Source organism: Athene cunicularia (genome assembly GCF_003259725.1).
Source record: "Athene cunicularia isolate RWA chromosome 7 unlocalized genomic scaffold, athCun1 chr7_part1, whole genome shotgun sequence".
Lineage (NCBI taxonomy): Eukaryota > Metazoa > Chordata > Aves > Strigiformes > Strigidae > Athene > Athene cunicularia.
The window spans coordinates 37,927,826-37,944,166 of NW_020799107.1; the positions used below are offsets into that span (position 1 = coordinate 37,927,826).

General features: G+C 41.7%; 1 protein-coding gene across 6 annotated transcripts in view; it reads right to left on the minus strand.

Moving 5' to 3' along the window:
* CCDC148 (coiled-coil domain containing 148) overlaps nucleotides 1–16,341 on the minus strand; it is a 73,340-nt gene that overhangs the window by 43,099 nt on the left and 13,900 nt on the right. Inside the window, exons 1-8 of one of the 6 annotated variants that reach the window (XR_003398773.1) lie at nucleotides 15,587–15,618; nucleotides 13,754–13,835; nucleotides 8,824–8,945; nucleotides 4,979–5,082; nucleotides 4,325–4,407; nucleotides 3,998–4,161; nucleotides 3,646–3,741; nucleotides 3,373–3,554 (exon numbers count right to left, since the gene is read on the minus strand). Coding sequence is in view for 5 of the 6 variants with exons in the window: in XM_026852231.1 (XP_026708032.1) it covers nucleotides 3,373–3,554; nucleotides 3,646–3,741; nucleotides 3,998–4,161; nucleotides 4,325–4,407; nucleotides 4,979–5,082; nucleotides 8,824–8,945; nucleotides 13,754–13,808 (806 nt within the window). In the remaining variant the exon portion in view is untranslated. Of the gene's footprint in view, nucleotides 1–3,372; nucleotides 3,555–3,645; nucleotides 3,742–3,997; nucleotides 4,162–4,324; nucleotides 4,408–4,978; nucleotides 5,083–8,823; nucleotides 8,946–13,753; nucleotides 13,836–15,147; nucleotides 15,167–15,586; nucleotides 15,619–16,341 lie in introns of those variants that run through there. The other 5 variants (XM_026852231.1, XM_026852232.1, XM_026852233.1 and 2 more) reach the window with 5 other exon arrangements.

Below are 16,341 nucleotides of genomic sequence, written 5' to 3' on the forward strand. Positions count from 1 at the left end.
TCATCTAAATCGAGTTTGAAAAGTGCCAACACATTTGACATTAGTATTTACGCTAATATCAGGCTTCTTCAGTGTCGAGATACTGACAAACTTTTACGAGGCTGAATGCATGACCCACATTTTAAATGTAGCACTTGCTTTCCCTGTATGTACCATTCTACTAAAACACAGTACAATCTTTATCCTGTTTGAGAACGGAAACACAGCAATAGTCTTATATTCACCAACCCTGCGGCAGCTGCGTCCTTTGAAACGGATATACCCAGGGCTAATCCCTGGCTTTACACTTCCTACAGGATATCAGCAGCTCGAAGGGGAAGCCACCCTGCCCCCCCCGACCCTTTGCAATAGCAGCGTGCACCCGAGGCACGCTGCTGTCTCCGCATCTGCGGCACACGGGCTGCAAGGACACCACCGAGGGAGCGGCGAACCTCCCCCACTGCTAATTGTGTCCCTGCCGACTGTTGTATCAGAACCCCCCCAGCAGCAGGCCTGAAAGGAGGAACTAAATTTACTTGACTTAGTCCTAACATCCCATTCAGGTGAAAGGACGCTGCAGAGGAAGTGGTGCTGAACACGCGATACCCCGTGCATCCTTCGCGGCTTAAGTGACTCAGACCTCCTTGGACATTGTGGGAAACAGGCAACAGTGCTCAGAGAGCCATCAGCTAGAACACACAAGTCTACAGTTGTGGGTAACTCAGGACGTGGGCTTTTTCCAAACACAAAAATTTGTATTTTAGCAGCAGTCAAAGAAGTGAATTTAGGTTATAAAACATTCTGTATTATGCTTGAAAAAAACCCAAATTCTTCTTCAGTTTCTAAAAGCAATAAAGAGTAATGAGCATTCTAGTAGGACTGAAAAGTACACAAAGAATACAGCAGACCAGAATATTCTCTTCTGATTTTTCTTCTTTGGAAATTCTATGCACATTTTCTAAATTTTCTGTTGCAGACACTCTGAACAGTTAAACAAGGAGATGTGTACCACCAGAAGAGTAGCATTAACTTACAGTTTCTCTACTCCACATTCAAGCATATGAGAGAGGAGGAATGACGGAGAAGTAATCCTCTGATGAAGTGACTAACTTATCATGTAATCATACTGCTCTACTGAGCGACTTCTCAAATTAGAAAAATGAGAAAAAAAATGAATTGCAGAAGAGTGTTTGGTGTCTTTGGGTACAGAGCAATGACAGTAATTGCAAAGGCTTCATTAAGGCTATATTAATCTGTAGAGTACAGTGGATACGTACCAAGGTCAAAAATCTGTCACTCAAGTTTTGACAGCATTATCTGTGTTAGCTGGATCAAAGATGGCTTGATGAATTACAGAATCCTTAAATCACAAGGCTGTATCTTTGCAAACTCATAAAACACATTCATGCAAATTAGCCAATATAAATGTAAGAAGTGATAAAGTGTTGTCTCTTCTATAAAACCCAGATCTGGGGAGTAAGCAATTCTGCAAGAACAAAGCCTTGCTTTTTTTACTGAAAACACATTTTTAACATTGTTGTGGATAGAATCATAGAAGCATAAACGAGCGAGATTTGGAGACCAGAAGGCAAACAAAAAAGGACCAAGATCTAGCTTTAAATAAACTGCCTGAGATAATTTCTGATGGTTCATTTACAGTTTCATAGGTTCCCAGCCAGCAGCACTGGCACCCGCTGGTCCACGCTGGGTGAATTGCCCAGGTTACCTTCCGTCCCACCCGCACGCTGCCGTCGCGGCCACCAGCACTTCCTCCAGCTACCCCTGCCTCTCTTCTCCCATCTAGATAGCATAACTTAACTCCTTCCACGTACCACTGCACGTGTCTTCATGCCCTACAACTGAATTTCTTTCTCTTACAAATATGGTATCTTTTCTTTAAGTCTAGATGTTACTTAATAATCAGTGAAAATTAGCTCAAGACCTAAATTTGAACCTGGCATACGATCAATGAAAATGCCACGGTGGGTTTTCCAACCATTGTCATAGATTCTGTTGTCTACATTGATATTTGTCTACTATTCAGTAGCACATATGCTCTTTGGATTGAGGGATTTTAATTTATGAATTTTCATCAAAATTGTGTTGATCATAAACTTTAACATAATTTTAATTAAAACCATTAGAAAGACTTTGTACATATTTAATGATTTAGTATTTGGCACAGATTTTCTCATGAAGGTTGTTAAAACTTCTTCCATAAGAGCAACTGTAACAAAATATCAGACAGCAGTAAAGGAACTGCTGTAAATTTGCCACTTAACAAATGTTATAAGTATGGGAAAGATGGGAAGAATTTTTAATAAGGATGATGTTATAATGGCGAGGACATTACAGTAATAATATATAGGTTCAGAAGAACCACCTACAGACTATCTATCTGTACAATTACACAAGATGTGAGTAGATGATAACATCACTTTTTACAGGATCCAACATCTGAAACCTGTTTCAGCACCCCCAAACTAATTCAGCAGCAGTGGCAGAAGATTTAGGTGCTGCACTGCAGGTGTATATAGAAAAAGAGGGGTATTTAGAAGCAGCATGTAATTGTTTTACTGAAGAAATCTGGGGACTTTCCTGCTCTCCCCAGTTTCTTCTGCCCAGGCTTCAAATGAATCCACTGACCTTCCTATTCTCAGTCTTCTTAAAATCTGATGACATCCTGAGCCAGAGGAATAGCAGTAGGTGGCAAAAAGAAGTCAAGGCTGGTCCAGTCCCAGCAGCTCAGTGCCTTCCGGACTCAAGTTAGCCTCGGTGGAAAAGCTAAGCTTCACACTATTAATATATAGGTATGTTCCATTTCTAGATAATTATCAGTATTTGTGTTCTCTCTATAAACTCTTCCATTTATAGAAAATTTCTCCTTTCAGTTATGAATCAGAGCTCCATACATTTTTTTACATTCCTTTGTGATGAGGATTACTGCAGTGATCCCAAATTTGTGAAGAGATTGGGCCTATTTATCTGCTTTACAGATAAATAATTCTAGATCGCTCTCAGAAAGACTGTACTTTTCTGGCATAAACCTGATAGTGTAATTACCACACAGAAAGAATCATTTCTATTCATGCAAAAGCATGTGAAGAGCACATTCGATGCACACCAGATTGTTGGTTCTTTAATCCACAAAACATTTTGCTTCTCATTTCAGATTGAAGCTTCGCAGAGGGCTGCCTCAACTCTCTCAGCTGTGCAAACAGCAAACAACTATTTAACCCAGAGAGCTGGGCGGCACCTCGATGACCTCTGCTCTGCAGAAACACAACCACCTCTGAAGGTAAAGGCGGCTGCAGGATCTACAGATCACACAGTACATTAGAATGATTTATATTTTATACCCAACAGATGAAATCCAGAAACTGAGGTCATTACCTAAACAAAGCGTCCAGCTGCTGATCAAGCTCTCGCAGCCTCGACCAGTACCCCCTCGCGAGCCGTCGGTATTCATCGATAACCAAGCTCTTCAGATCAGGATAGGGGCACTCCAAAGACAGCAGTGCTGAAGGGACTTCAAGGAAACGTCCATTTTTCTCTTCAGAAGAATGTGCTAGAGCCTGTGATGAAGAAATGTCACTCAGAGGACTACTCTGCGTTATATTTTCACTCTCAAGAAATTGCTAATTAAGCTTATAAGGAAAAGCTTACTTTGGTTTTATAGTCTCCAAGCTCTCTTTCCAAAGCCAGACTTTCAAGGATAAGGAATTCCAAATCTGCCTTCTGTTGCTTCTTCACAAATTGGACCTATTTCATGAAATATGTTACTTCTTTATCTTGTTATAATAAAAAAGATCTTATTTAGAAACAAAGAGCCTGATTTCCAGTTCTACACTGCTATGCTTTTACGGATTTTAGCGAGGCAGATTTACACTACGGCAAGTGCAGAAGTTACTGTATGCTCTGAATGTGAGTTATATTCACAAAAGTATTACATAAAAATAAATTAAAATGCTAAAAAGACGGTGATAATAAATTGTAAAAATAAAGTTAAAATACCAACCTGCTGTAACATCTCAACTGGATTGATCTTAGATTTCAGACAAGATTCTTCTGAGAGGTGACACTGCATCTCAGACAGCCTGAGTTTCAAATTCTCTTTCAGTTGCCAGATCGGAACTACAGTATTTGTTTGGTATGTATCCCGCTCCTTTGATAATTTATGCTCTACATCCAAATGAAACATAAAGCTTTCTAAAGCACACAAAATATTACACAGCACTGTGCTTTCTAAATCTAAACCTGTCAAGGCAGGGATTTAAAAACTCAGACAAATAAACAAGATAATTCTGACTATAATAAATAATCAAGAAATGAAAAAAACTCTTACCCAAGTCTCTCATATCCAAAAAAAAGTTGTGCTTATGGCTTTCTTCATCAAGAAAAGTCTTTATTTCTGCTTCTGCTTTTTCCCTGGAAAGTATAAGTTCTACAGAAGTTTTAAGTTCTTATTCGTTAAGTTTTCAAGAATGATAAGCCTCAAATACTCTAATAATGAAGTAAAAAGGGGGATTCTTCTTCTGGGAAGGTTACGAAGAGCAGGACTTGTCAGGGAGGTGGTATGGAAGCCACCCTCCTCTGAGCCCAGACTGCTCCCCTTGATCTGCTGCATAACCAGCATGCAAGCTCAGGGTCCCTGCTGTAGTGTGAATCAGCATGCACCTCCAGAGACAAGGAGGAAGGAAGAACTATCTGAAAACTTCTGGTGCTCCTACAAAAACCTGTTCTTCAGCTGTTGATAGGCCAGCTGAACAGCTCTGAGATCGTAACGAAGAGGTGCATCCCCCCCCTCCCTTTAGGGGTTCTCTTCACATCTACAGACCCTTTTCAGTGGGGATCACTGAAACTCCTGAATGAAGTTATCTTCAGTTCAGGTATTTGAATCTTTTCCTCTTAATGTCCCTTGAATCAAGTACGTCACACTAGAATCTGTCTACTGAAGTATTTCTTTAATAATGGCTAGTTGAGATTCCTCAGATCTTACCTGTTCTCCCTCAGTCTTTTATGCTCTTGCCACCACACTTGCTGATGCTGTTTCAGCAGCATTTGCTCTTTGCTAATTTTTGAAACTTGCTCTGCTTTTTTAATCTGCAGGAAAAAAATAAAGCTTGTAAGTACTCTGAATCTGTTCAATAGCTTTATCAAATGCCTTCACATATGGAAACTTTTAACTACAGAATGGTGAACCTAAAAGCTTTTTACAAAACTGTTTTTTGAAAGAACAATGGATTCAGATGTAACCAATTCTCATGAAAAAATTTATTCCATTTCAAATCACAATTAAATGAGAAGAGAAAGTGAAAAAAATGCAGCCTGTTTTCCTCTTTCCCTTTTTCTCCTTTTCTTTCCTATTTCCCAGGAGGTGAAGGGGGAAAGATGAGCAGAAGAAAAGAAAAATACACATTCTCACAGGGGGGAAGATGAAAGAGTGCAAGTGTGTCTTTCAAAAAAAAGAATTTCAAAAATTGATTACTAACAAAGACTGCTTTTTTGAAATCTATCCAATTAAAGAGGCTCTGAAACAGTCTGAGGGCTTCACAAAAACATTGCTTCCAACTTCAGAGAAAATAGAAATACATGCTTTGGAGATGGAGTTGCTGCTTAAACCAGAGGAACAGCCGTCAGGGCAAGGCCAATGAAGTGGTAGCCAGATGATTCTGGTCAACCAACAACGAAGCAAAAAGGATCAGAAGTTGTGTGTGGCTGCCAGAAGCTCCTGAGAAGTCAGTTTTTTCTCATCCTCCTGCCATCACAACTGTCTTGTGGCTTCTCAGCGATACTCAGGACAAAGCAGCATTTCAGATCAGAACCAGCTCCTCTCCTGCTCCTTCTCTCTTCGCTGTCCTCCTCCAGGACAGCCAACCCCAGCCCGACCCCAGCCAACTTCTTCCAGTTGCAAAGCACCTTCTCATTCCAGTCTCCTGCAACGCACATTTTTTACCTCCCCAGATCTTCTTTCATGCAGGTACATTATTCTACTGCAGAATGATAGCAAGAGAAGAAAATAAAATTTGGAAACTCTTGTTCTAGTTCATAACAGGGAGAAATGACTAAAGATCTCAGTCCACATGTAGTTCAGGAAAGAAATGACATTCCGAGTCAAAAATGCTGGTTTTCCACTTGGCTCAGGTGGAAGTAATCTGCTCTCTTTAAAACACCGAGTCAGCTTCCCTGCCCAGGGAAAGCTGTACAAAGCCAGGCGTGAGCCCTCTGCCTTCATAAGAGCCCCTTGTGCTCCCCACGCCCCTTGGGGACATCCTGCTCCCCGCGCCAGCTGGGCAGGTGACACTGGCAGGTGGCAGCGGGGAGGGCAGTGGCCGAGCCCTCCTGGGCAGCACTCACCCACAGGTAAGCAACAAGCCCATCACTTCTCGAATCACAGCCTCTCATTCGCCCACCACCAAAGCTACAGCCTTACAAATAAATACCAGAAACATTTGCGCCTCTCAAACGAATCAGAGTTTAATGTATCTGGTTGAATATACCCAGTGTCTGGACAGTCACATAAGGGAGCACCACAGCTCGAGCGTGGTTAATCCACTGTGGTTTGGCAGCAAACCCGCTGTACTGGTACTCTGGGGTGAGAACCTGCAACAGGCACCAGGGAGAGATGATGTAACTGTGAACCAGCAGCGAGGGGTTCACGGGAACCTGCAGGTGGGACTCTGCAGTAAAAGTCTGAAAACACTAGTTTATGCTTTCAATCAGTGTGTTACAAGGCTTTTGAATCAAAGGTAATGTCTCCTCATCTTATGCTTACATTTTTTAAAATCAAATTTTTATATTTCTGAAGTTACTTATAGCTTCCTCTTGATTATCATCAGGTGTGTAAAACCAGGCTTCAACCAACAGAACACTGTATGTAAAGTAATTTAAAAATACATCTTCAAATCAATTCTAAGGCTGAAGTGAAACAAAAGTTGAAGTAGATCTGTTCATACAGTTTCATATGATCTTGAAATTATTCTACAGCTACAGCAATTGTATAACTGCTGCAATATTAACTTTTTTCTATATGTGCTGTATTTTTCCTTCTTAAATGGTCAACAATTGATTTACCATTTGCTTCCTTGGCTCCACCTCAAGGGAGGAGTAACCCAGCACTTCAAAATCCGGATAGCCTGAATGAGCAACAAAGCAGCAGCAGGTGGGAACACATTCTATTCTCTGTGGAGCTTTCAGCACATCTATTTCACTACCTACTCAGTTGGAAAACACTTGAAAAGGTGAAATACCAAAAGACAGATGATGAAGAATCAGTTTAAAGCTTGAATGAATTCAGTAGAATTTTGTATTGCCAATTCACAAAGAACTATCTGCCAGAGCTCTTGATATATTACACTTACATGCATTAAAAGAAGCAATACTATAAAGTATGCCTTTTTCTTCTAATTTCCTGGCGCCCTCTTCTATTTTAAATACAAAGAGAGAAGCTGCAGCACCAACCCCCTTTTTTGTTGCAAGGCCTTCAGGATAGTAGCATGAAGTAGCAAATTATGCCTGTTGGTACTGTATATATTCCGTTTACTAAGCTACAAGAAACAGCATCAGAACACAAAAAGTACATGGTTATGTCACTAACCAATATATTTCATTTAATAACTTCTGTTCAAAGAACTTCTAAATGTTTGACATTAAAGGAATTTTATCATAATCCCATATTTCCTCAGCAAATTCCCCTTTGAATTCCATCTGAATGAAGACTGAATTATATTTTCTGCATGCCAAAGATATCATCTGATCATGTCCCTCAGTCACCTACACAAGGAAACTTCCGTCACTGCGTTCTGCACAGTTTCTATATGTCAGCAAAGCTTTTCCTTTCAAAGGCCATCCACAAAATTACAACTGTTCAGAGGAATGGCCAAGGACTGGAGAGACAAGAAACTGCCATGTTAGCACAGGTTCAGCATACAAAACTGTGTTACCCTTAGACTGGATTTGCAGTTTTCTGAAAAAGCATTCAAATAACATTACTGCTGGAGGGGTCTGTTTGAAACTGATTTTTTTTTTTCCTCTTCTATTTTGTTTCTCAGCCTCGGCTCAGTCTGTGCAGCTGGACCCAAGGACCAGCCCGGCCCAAGGCGAGGCGCCGGGACAGCCTGTCCGCCCGCGAGAACCGGCCTCACGGGGCAAAAATGGGCACTCGTGCTCCAACCAGCGCAGCAGCCCGACTCCTGCTGCTTCTGCAGCTCTGCTACTGACCCCGCTTCCTCCACACACCGCAACGAAAACCACCTCTGCTTTGATTAAAACGATGATTTAAACTACCAGTATCGAACAGACTGCCTCTGTATTTACCCTCTGGGCCATGCTGCAGCTATTTATACCCTCCTAAATGTCCCAGCTCTACATTTACACTTTATGGCTATAAAACCCTTTTAATCTTCTTTTCAAAATCTACTTCAGCTTGTCTTTTGGAAATCCTCACTTCGTATCTGTTTTTTGGTTTTTCCTTTCTGGATCATCCTCCCCTTCCCATTTATTCCCATAAATTCTTCATTACTCCCAGTATTTTGAGTAGTTTATGTAATGAATCTGGATTAATTTCCTCAAAGCACTCAAACACAAACTTTTCCCGTCTTTTTGGGAAACAGAACCCACACGTATTTTGCATCTCTGATTCAAAGAAATTCCACGCTTTGACATTAAAGTCTCCAAATCACAATAATGCTAACTAATAAACTCTCATCTTTTGCCTTGTTTTGCTGAACACTGTTACAGCAATTTGTTATCCCTATTCATTCTCAGATTCCTTGGGGCAGTGAAACAACATATGATCGTTGAATTTTAAAATCATTCACATTCCAAATAATATAAAAATCATACCTTTAATTGAATTTTTGCAGATGCCATTTTTTCTGCCGCAGCAAGTTCATGTAAATGTTTGTAGTCAACAGGTTTATACTTCTGGCTGCAAAGACCATTTCTCATTGGAATCACCAGATTTTCTAGTTATCACATAAAACACATATAGTCATTTCAAATTCTGGAGCATTATAGCATGAGTCATAAAGTGAAAACATTACAGATAGAAATTAGAAACAGTATATTTTAAACATTAAAAGTTTCTGTAACAAAGAGATTGTTAGTTGGTACGAATTTGAAATAAATATAAAATAGTAGGAATTATATAAGAAATATTAACCACTTGTCGGTTTAAAAAAAGCTTATTTTAAAAGGGTTTTTTATATGTGAATTTAAAGAATAATTAACTTTAAACTGTGTTTACTGGATTTTTAGTAAGTTCTAATACAGAAATACACAAGTTTCAATATATGCATTCTTACTTCACAAATTGGAAACCTATCTCAATATTTACCATAATCTACAGATTGAGCAATAGGAGTAATTTTTTTCTAAAAGGTACATAAACTACCAATTCTGTGTAAATAGAATGAGTTGCAGTTCTGTTTCCCATTGAATCTCCAGCCATAAGAACAGCATCATCTCTCTGTTAAAGCTCTGCAGGGCTCTGGGAAAGCAGTGCACTTTCTTAAAAAAACAGAAAGGCACAGAACTGCAAGGAAAACATCATACTTGGTTTCTGCTGCGTGCAGTATGGATTACAGTGTCCACTTCCTGCAGTCCTGTCATCAATATTTGAAAGACTATGACTGTATTGAAAGACTGCTGTCCAAAAAACAGAAAAGCATTTGAAGTCAACCAAGTCTGAGCACACGGCGAGGCCAACTTACAGCCATGCCTCCAGGAGGCGGCACCGAGGGACTGCCTATTCCCCACAACAGCTGCCTCGAGCTTACCACGGAGCTCTCCTTTGAGCTTACCTTCACGTTCTAAAATCTGCTCCCTTTATCTCTCTTCCCCCTCGCCACCCTCCCAAGAGTGAGAGCCTTCACCATTTCACAGCCACTGTAACCCAAAACATTTTATGTATGCTCTTAAAACTGGGGGAGCCACGGATTGAGACCAGCAGCCCTATCAGAACAAATCCAGACAACCAGGGCTGCAAATCCTGTCTGAACAAGGTTTGTCAACAGCCAAAGAGAAGCCCCCTCACGTAACCTCGGACACCGAGCTGCTGACTATTAATCACAGGTATTCCTGGCTTATTGCCCTGCACCATCAGAACAGAACCGCGTCCTTCCTCCCCTCTAATCATCGCCCACCGCTCCCGCAGGCAGCCTCCACTCTCTGAACTTGAGAGGATACACCACCTACACAGAGGGAGGCTTCCTCCTCTCCTCCCGCTTGCCAATCCTGCTTTCTTCGCCACTAATCTCCTCAACATGCGAATTATTCAACCAGATCAGTGTTATGCTAACCAGGTTATAGCTTTGATCTCATATTATGAGTACTTCTTTATCCTCTATATACCTTACACACAAAACATTCGGTAGTTTGATCCACTGATTTCTTCCATTTTATCCCTCCTATGAGCTTAGTATGAATAATCCCCTTTCTCCCAGGTTTTAGCCCTTTAGGTAGCTCTGTTCATCTGTGGGCTTTTCTTCCCACCAATCCAAATTTAAAGTTCTCATCCCTAAATCAGCAAGATTTTATGTGAAAATTTTCTTTTCCTTCTTTCTGAGACTGCCTACAACACTGTCCAGCAGAGATCATGGAACATCATTCCACAATTCCATGTAGCAAAAGTTCTGTCACCAAACCCCCGGGGAGCCACCCGTCCCGTTCTTCCTCCCGAGCCCAGGACTCCTCTGTTGCTGCTCCCGAAGGCTCGCAGCCACCCCTCGTCTGGCAGGATCGCTGCGGGCAGGACGCCCGTGTCTGTGCAGGGCAGGACCTTGGGAGCGATTCCACAGCATCTCTCCATCAGGCTCCCGGCAAGCAAACGCCTGGCAGGTAAGTTAGCAGGTGTATCCTGTCCTGGTTATTGGAAAAGAACTAGTAACCGCTACTAGTACTACTAAACGATGTTAACTACCGCTAGAAGCCATTAACTCCACCTCCTTGGTAGGGTGCTTGTGCATCTCATGACCTTGGAAAAGCATGACATGAGGTGTTCCAGCATCAGAGCCCCTTGGAGAACTCCAGGGCAGCTCACCATGCTGCGGGGAAGCGTCAGGACAACGCCAGGGGAGACGAAGCTCCCAACCCCTCCCCGCAGAGGCCCCGGTAAGGCCCTCATGTCAGCGGGCGGGGAATGCTCCACACGCATCCTGCCCACGTGTCAGTGCGGGCACCAGCAGCGCCTCGGGCTGCAGGCAGCTGCCAGCCTGCGACTCCTGGCCCCGCGGAGCTCCTCAACCTTTGCACTGGCGCGGATCTCTCACACCGCTGGCTCCGAGTTGTGGCACAGGTACCCAGGGGTCAGAACCCCACCTGGGTATGGCACTCTAAACTGCAATACCCTGACCCATTTGCTGTGGGCTACATCAGCACTGTCATCTCCTCAAAGTACCCCATGAAATGACTGTTTGCTGTCCCTGACCGACAGCGCTCACTCACCACCAGCTTTGGAAACCCTGCATTCTCTGTGCCACCTTTAGTCCTCAGGACAGTGGAGTAAGGGGAAGGATAAGAGACATGATCAAAAACCAAATCCCTGTAATTTTTTTTACACCCTTTCTTTCTTAAAATATAAAATAAGAGGGTTGACAACAAAAAACATGGAAAAAAAGGATGAAAAATGTAAAAGTGTGTACTGATGTACAGGAAGCAATAATTAATAATAGAAATAATAATAAAAAAATAATAATTCAGTGTAGAAAAAAATAGGAAGGGAGAATGAACCATCATGAACCATCTCACTGAATGAATAGATGGAGAGAACAAGGAATGCTACAAAATAACTGGGAGAAGCACTGTTTTCCTTTGGCTGGGTTGTCTTAATCTCTTCTAACCACAGAAAAACTTATCAGAGAACGGAGAATAAGCAGAGAGAATCCATTTACTTTAAAAGGTTAAACTTAGTGGTACCTGGATAAAAAAAGTTGTTATTATGTCAGGTTTCTAAACAAAAAAAGCTTGCAGCAATGTTTGGAAGCTTTAGAGTTTTCTCTGAAAGTCCCAAATTTAATTTAGCAACATATTTTGATATTTTCTACACACTTGAAGTTTTATCTAAAACATACAAATACGCATAGCTACATATAGAACTACTGTAAGAGAAAGAAGGCACCTGAGGTACTCCCTCAAGTAACTAGCTCATGTTCACCAACTTAATAATGTCCCTCACATCTAAGAAAAGAATGACAAGGAGTGAAAGACAGGTTCAATTTCCAAACCTCTAACCCCAAATAATTTGATTTTATCTTTGCTTTCAATATGCTTTTTCCTTTAGCCTGTATATCTGAACCTTATGAGTCTCTATTACTCATCTCCACCAGTTTCTTCTTCTACTGAGGACTTTGCTCTGAGGAATTTTCTGAAGTCAATAGGGTCTACCCATGTGAGATTAACTCCAAAATCAGAGTCTTGGCATAGAGGATGCAAATGTAATGGATGTGTCTTATATTTTACAAAGAAAATAAATTATATATATTTTTATATGTATGTACACACTCAAAAATATATACACATACATACACGGATGAAAATATAAAATATTAAATTTTCAGATTTTAAAATGCCTTTTCACAATTTTCTATAACAAATATTTGCTAAAGTCTGAGATACAATTATACTGGTAAATGAAAATACTTGAACTTTTGCCCCAGTAGTATAAAGCTTTGGCAAACTGATCCTCAGTAACTTTACATAAGCTGGGAAGCTTATAGGGATAAGGAATGGGCCTTTTCTCTCCAACCTCTTTTGTAGGTTCCTGCGGTAGGGAAACTTGCCATTAGGTATTAGCAGACTTTTCCCATTCACTATTAAGTGCGAGGGGCCCCATGGTAAATGTTAAGGTAAATCCTGTAATCCCGTGATCCTCCTTCAAGTCTCCCCCAGGGATTGTCATTTGCCACGGGCCTACAGAGTTTGACAACATGACTCGTTGTGGGGAGACTTTTTTAAGTCAAGCACCAGCACACTGCCCGGTATCGGCAGAGGCTGGGGCTGGCTGGGTTGAGATCAGCCCCGCAGAGAAGCACTTGGGGATCCTGGTGGACGAAGACTCAGGCGTGAGTCGGCACCGTGCGCTGGCAGCCCAGAAATCCAGCCGTGTCCTGGGCTGCATCGAGCACGCGTGGCCAGCGGGGCGAGGGAGGGGATTCTGCCCCTCTGCTCCGCTCTGGTCAGAGCCCACGTGCAGCACTGCCTCCAGCTCGGGGGCCCAGCGCCGGCCAGACTGGAGCTGTTGGAGCGGGGCCAGAGGAGCCCACGACAGCGACTGGAGGGCTGGGACCCCTCTGCTGGGAAGAAAGGCTGAGAGAGCCGAGGGGTTCAGCTGGAGAAGAGAAGGCTCCGGGGAGCCCTGGCTGCGGCCTCTCAGAGTGTAAAGGGGGAGCATAAGAGACAGGGAAAGGCTTTTTACTGGGGCCTGCGGTGACAGGACAAGGGAGAGGGCGGGTGTAGGTTGGGTGTGAGGAAGAACCTTTTCTACCCTGACAGATTTGCCCAGAGAAACTGTGGCTGCCCCCTCCCTGGAAGGGTTCAAGGCCAGGTTGGACGGGGCTTTGGGCAACCTGGGCTGGTGGAAGGTGGCCCTGCCCGGGGCAGGGGGTGGCACTGCATGGGCTCTGAGGTCCCTTCCCACCCAAACCAGTCTGGGATTCTATGATCAGAATGCTATAGAAGCTTCCAGATGCAGCTATTAACTGCACAGAGTATTTCATAAGTAGTTTTATTCTAGATTGTGATAAGACAATTAAATTGAACATGATAGCATACATACCCACACCACTAATCCTTCGAGTTGTAAAGAACGTTCCATGGTCCGGTTCACTCATTTTTATTTTTTATGTATTTTTTTATACCTGTTGAGAAGCAAACAGATGTTTTGAGAATACCAACATTGTGGATGCAATCTAAAAAGACATTCAAAAATATATGTATTGTTTTCTGAGGGCACATCTCACTAAAAATGTAATTAGACAGAAATTTCACAAGTTCACTTTCATTTTAAGAGAGATTTCATGTGCCTCATATCACTTAGCAGCTAAGAAAACAAAATATGATTTCCTTTGTGAATCTGTAATGCTGTCACATAGATGGATTTATTCTTTAATGGATCTATTCTTTACTTTGTGCTGTTCAAAATATAACAATCCTATTGACCCAAACGCAAGGTAAGTTTCTGAGGTGTTCTTTGCTTTTTAGAAATCAAGCCTGAAAAGATCAGTCTTTTCTTATTTTTAGAGACTGTGGTTTATGCACAGATCCCCATACACCCCCTTTAAGTGTCTCTGTACTAACACTTGTCAACCCAAGTCAGCTGCTTCAGCAGAGGCTTCGTTCCTGATGAGCAACCACGACAGGCAGCATGTAGCAAGTAGTCACAGCATCTTGGGATACACTTGACATTTAAGATGCAGTAAGATACACAACATAGTAAAAACCTTCGATGTCTTACAAACCTTACTTTCACCTTCATTACACATGCATGGGCACCTTCCCCGCTCCCACAAAGAAAAGCAATAGATCAAAACGGGGGGTTTCAGCTGCACTGAACGGCTGAGGGGGGTTTCAGCTAAATAATGGCAGGAGGAGGAGGAGGTCACAGCCAAGCAGGCTCCCCACAAACCCTCTTCCTCAAACCCAGGTCTACCCTACCAAAGTCCCCTACACATAGAATTCTGTCTGCTTGATCACACCTTTGGTGTTTGGTCTCACAGCAAGTAGCAACACCATAAATAGTAGACAAGCAAAATCTGTTAATTTGTGTATTGTGGAGTTATTTCTCTGCTGTTGCAGTGGGCTGAACCAGTTTATCCATACAAATTCCAAGGATGGCACAATGCAACAAGGAGGGAAGAGCAGCAGCAGCAATGCGAAAGGAACTACCCTGACAGAGCTATTCATTTCAGACAAATAAAAATGTGAGACTGCAACCAAAGATACTTCACACTGTACTTCCCTGTGAGCTGTGTCTCTTCACAACAACATTCTGCATTGCAGAAGCATCAAAACCAGCTAAAGTGTAAACATCTGACCTAGACAGACAGCAGCTTCATGAAGGAGCTTCCACTACTGCTGCAAACAAATGGTAAGTGCAGCTGAAATTACAGCCAGACAGCACACATACACACACTACTGCTCCTGAGGCTCGGTTTGGTATTAATTCTGTACCTGTTAACTGTGCAAGTCACCAGGCAAAGAAAATTCATGACCACTAGGCTCTGTACAGTGAATATTCCATGACCAAACCGAGCAGAACATGGTGAACACTCATTGATACAGTGTGGTATTTCTCTGCGGTTCTTCCAGCATATCCTTCAGTGTTATTTAACAACGCTATAAAACTGTCCCTTGCACTAAACCAAAACTATCAAAGTTTAAACGTCATCTGTCTTCACCCAAGAGTGACCATCCCTTAACAATACAGGGACCTTTTCAGATCTGTTCTGACAGTAACTTACAGTATCAATTGTCCGAAGTTACACTGAACATCATCATCTGATCACAAAGACTGAAATTAAAGATACACAGGCAAGAAAATATGACAATACATGAGGGAGTTCATTCCTCTCTTGAAAGATTAATGTGTGTTTTACAATCTAAGAGTCACCTGGAAATAAATTTGCAGTTCTATTCCAAAGTCTGCACACTCCTCGAAAGACAAGCGAAAAAGGAAGAAAAAGGTTAGCACATTCATACCCTTGATTCCATTCTTCTCCACTTAAAGTAACTATTTGGTTTCAACATATAACCATATAACACTGCCACATTCATCCAAATGACGCAATTCTCCATATCAGAAACAACTTTGGCCTATCTGTCATGGTAATATTTTATCTATACATCAGCTTATCTACATATAATTTTCTAACTGCATATATGCTTCTGTTGGAACAGATATTTTTAAAAAATCAAATTAACTATATATGTAAAGCCTTAAGGTAGGGATTTACACAACACAGCAAAGTACGGGATTTACCTTACTTCTTCAAGATGCACAAAGACAATTTAAATGTTGTTTCTTTTCCCCCTAAAGTCAAAATATATTTTTCTGCTGCTTCTTAGAAAAGTCAGCTATGCATGGGCTTGCCTTTCTCTATTTCTTGGAGAAATCACTGAAAACAACTGGAACAAGAAATGCTCAATCACCAACACACAAATCTTTAAGCTATGGTCTGATCAATTTATAAAGGCATTTAAAGAAAATTCTATTTCTTCAGGTTGTTTACAAGTCTGTAAATTAGGTTTAGTTTAGTATCCCTAGTGTCATAATTCTTTAGATTTCCAGCCTCCAAAATCTTCCCAGGAGGAGTGGGAAGTAGACATAGCTGGAAATTCCATAATTAAAAAAGGGCCCAGAGGGGG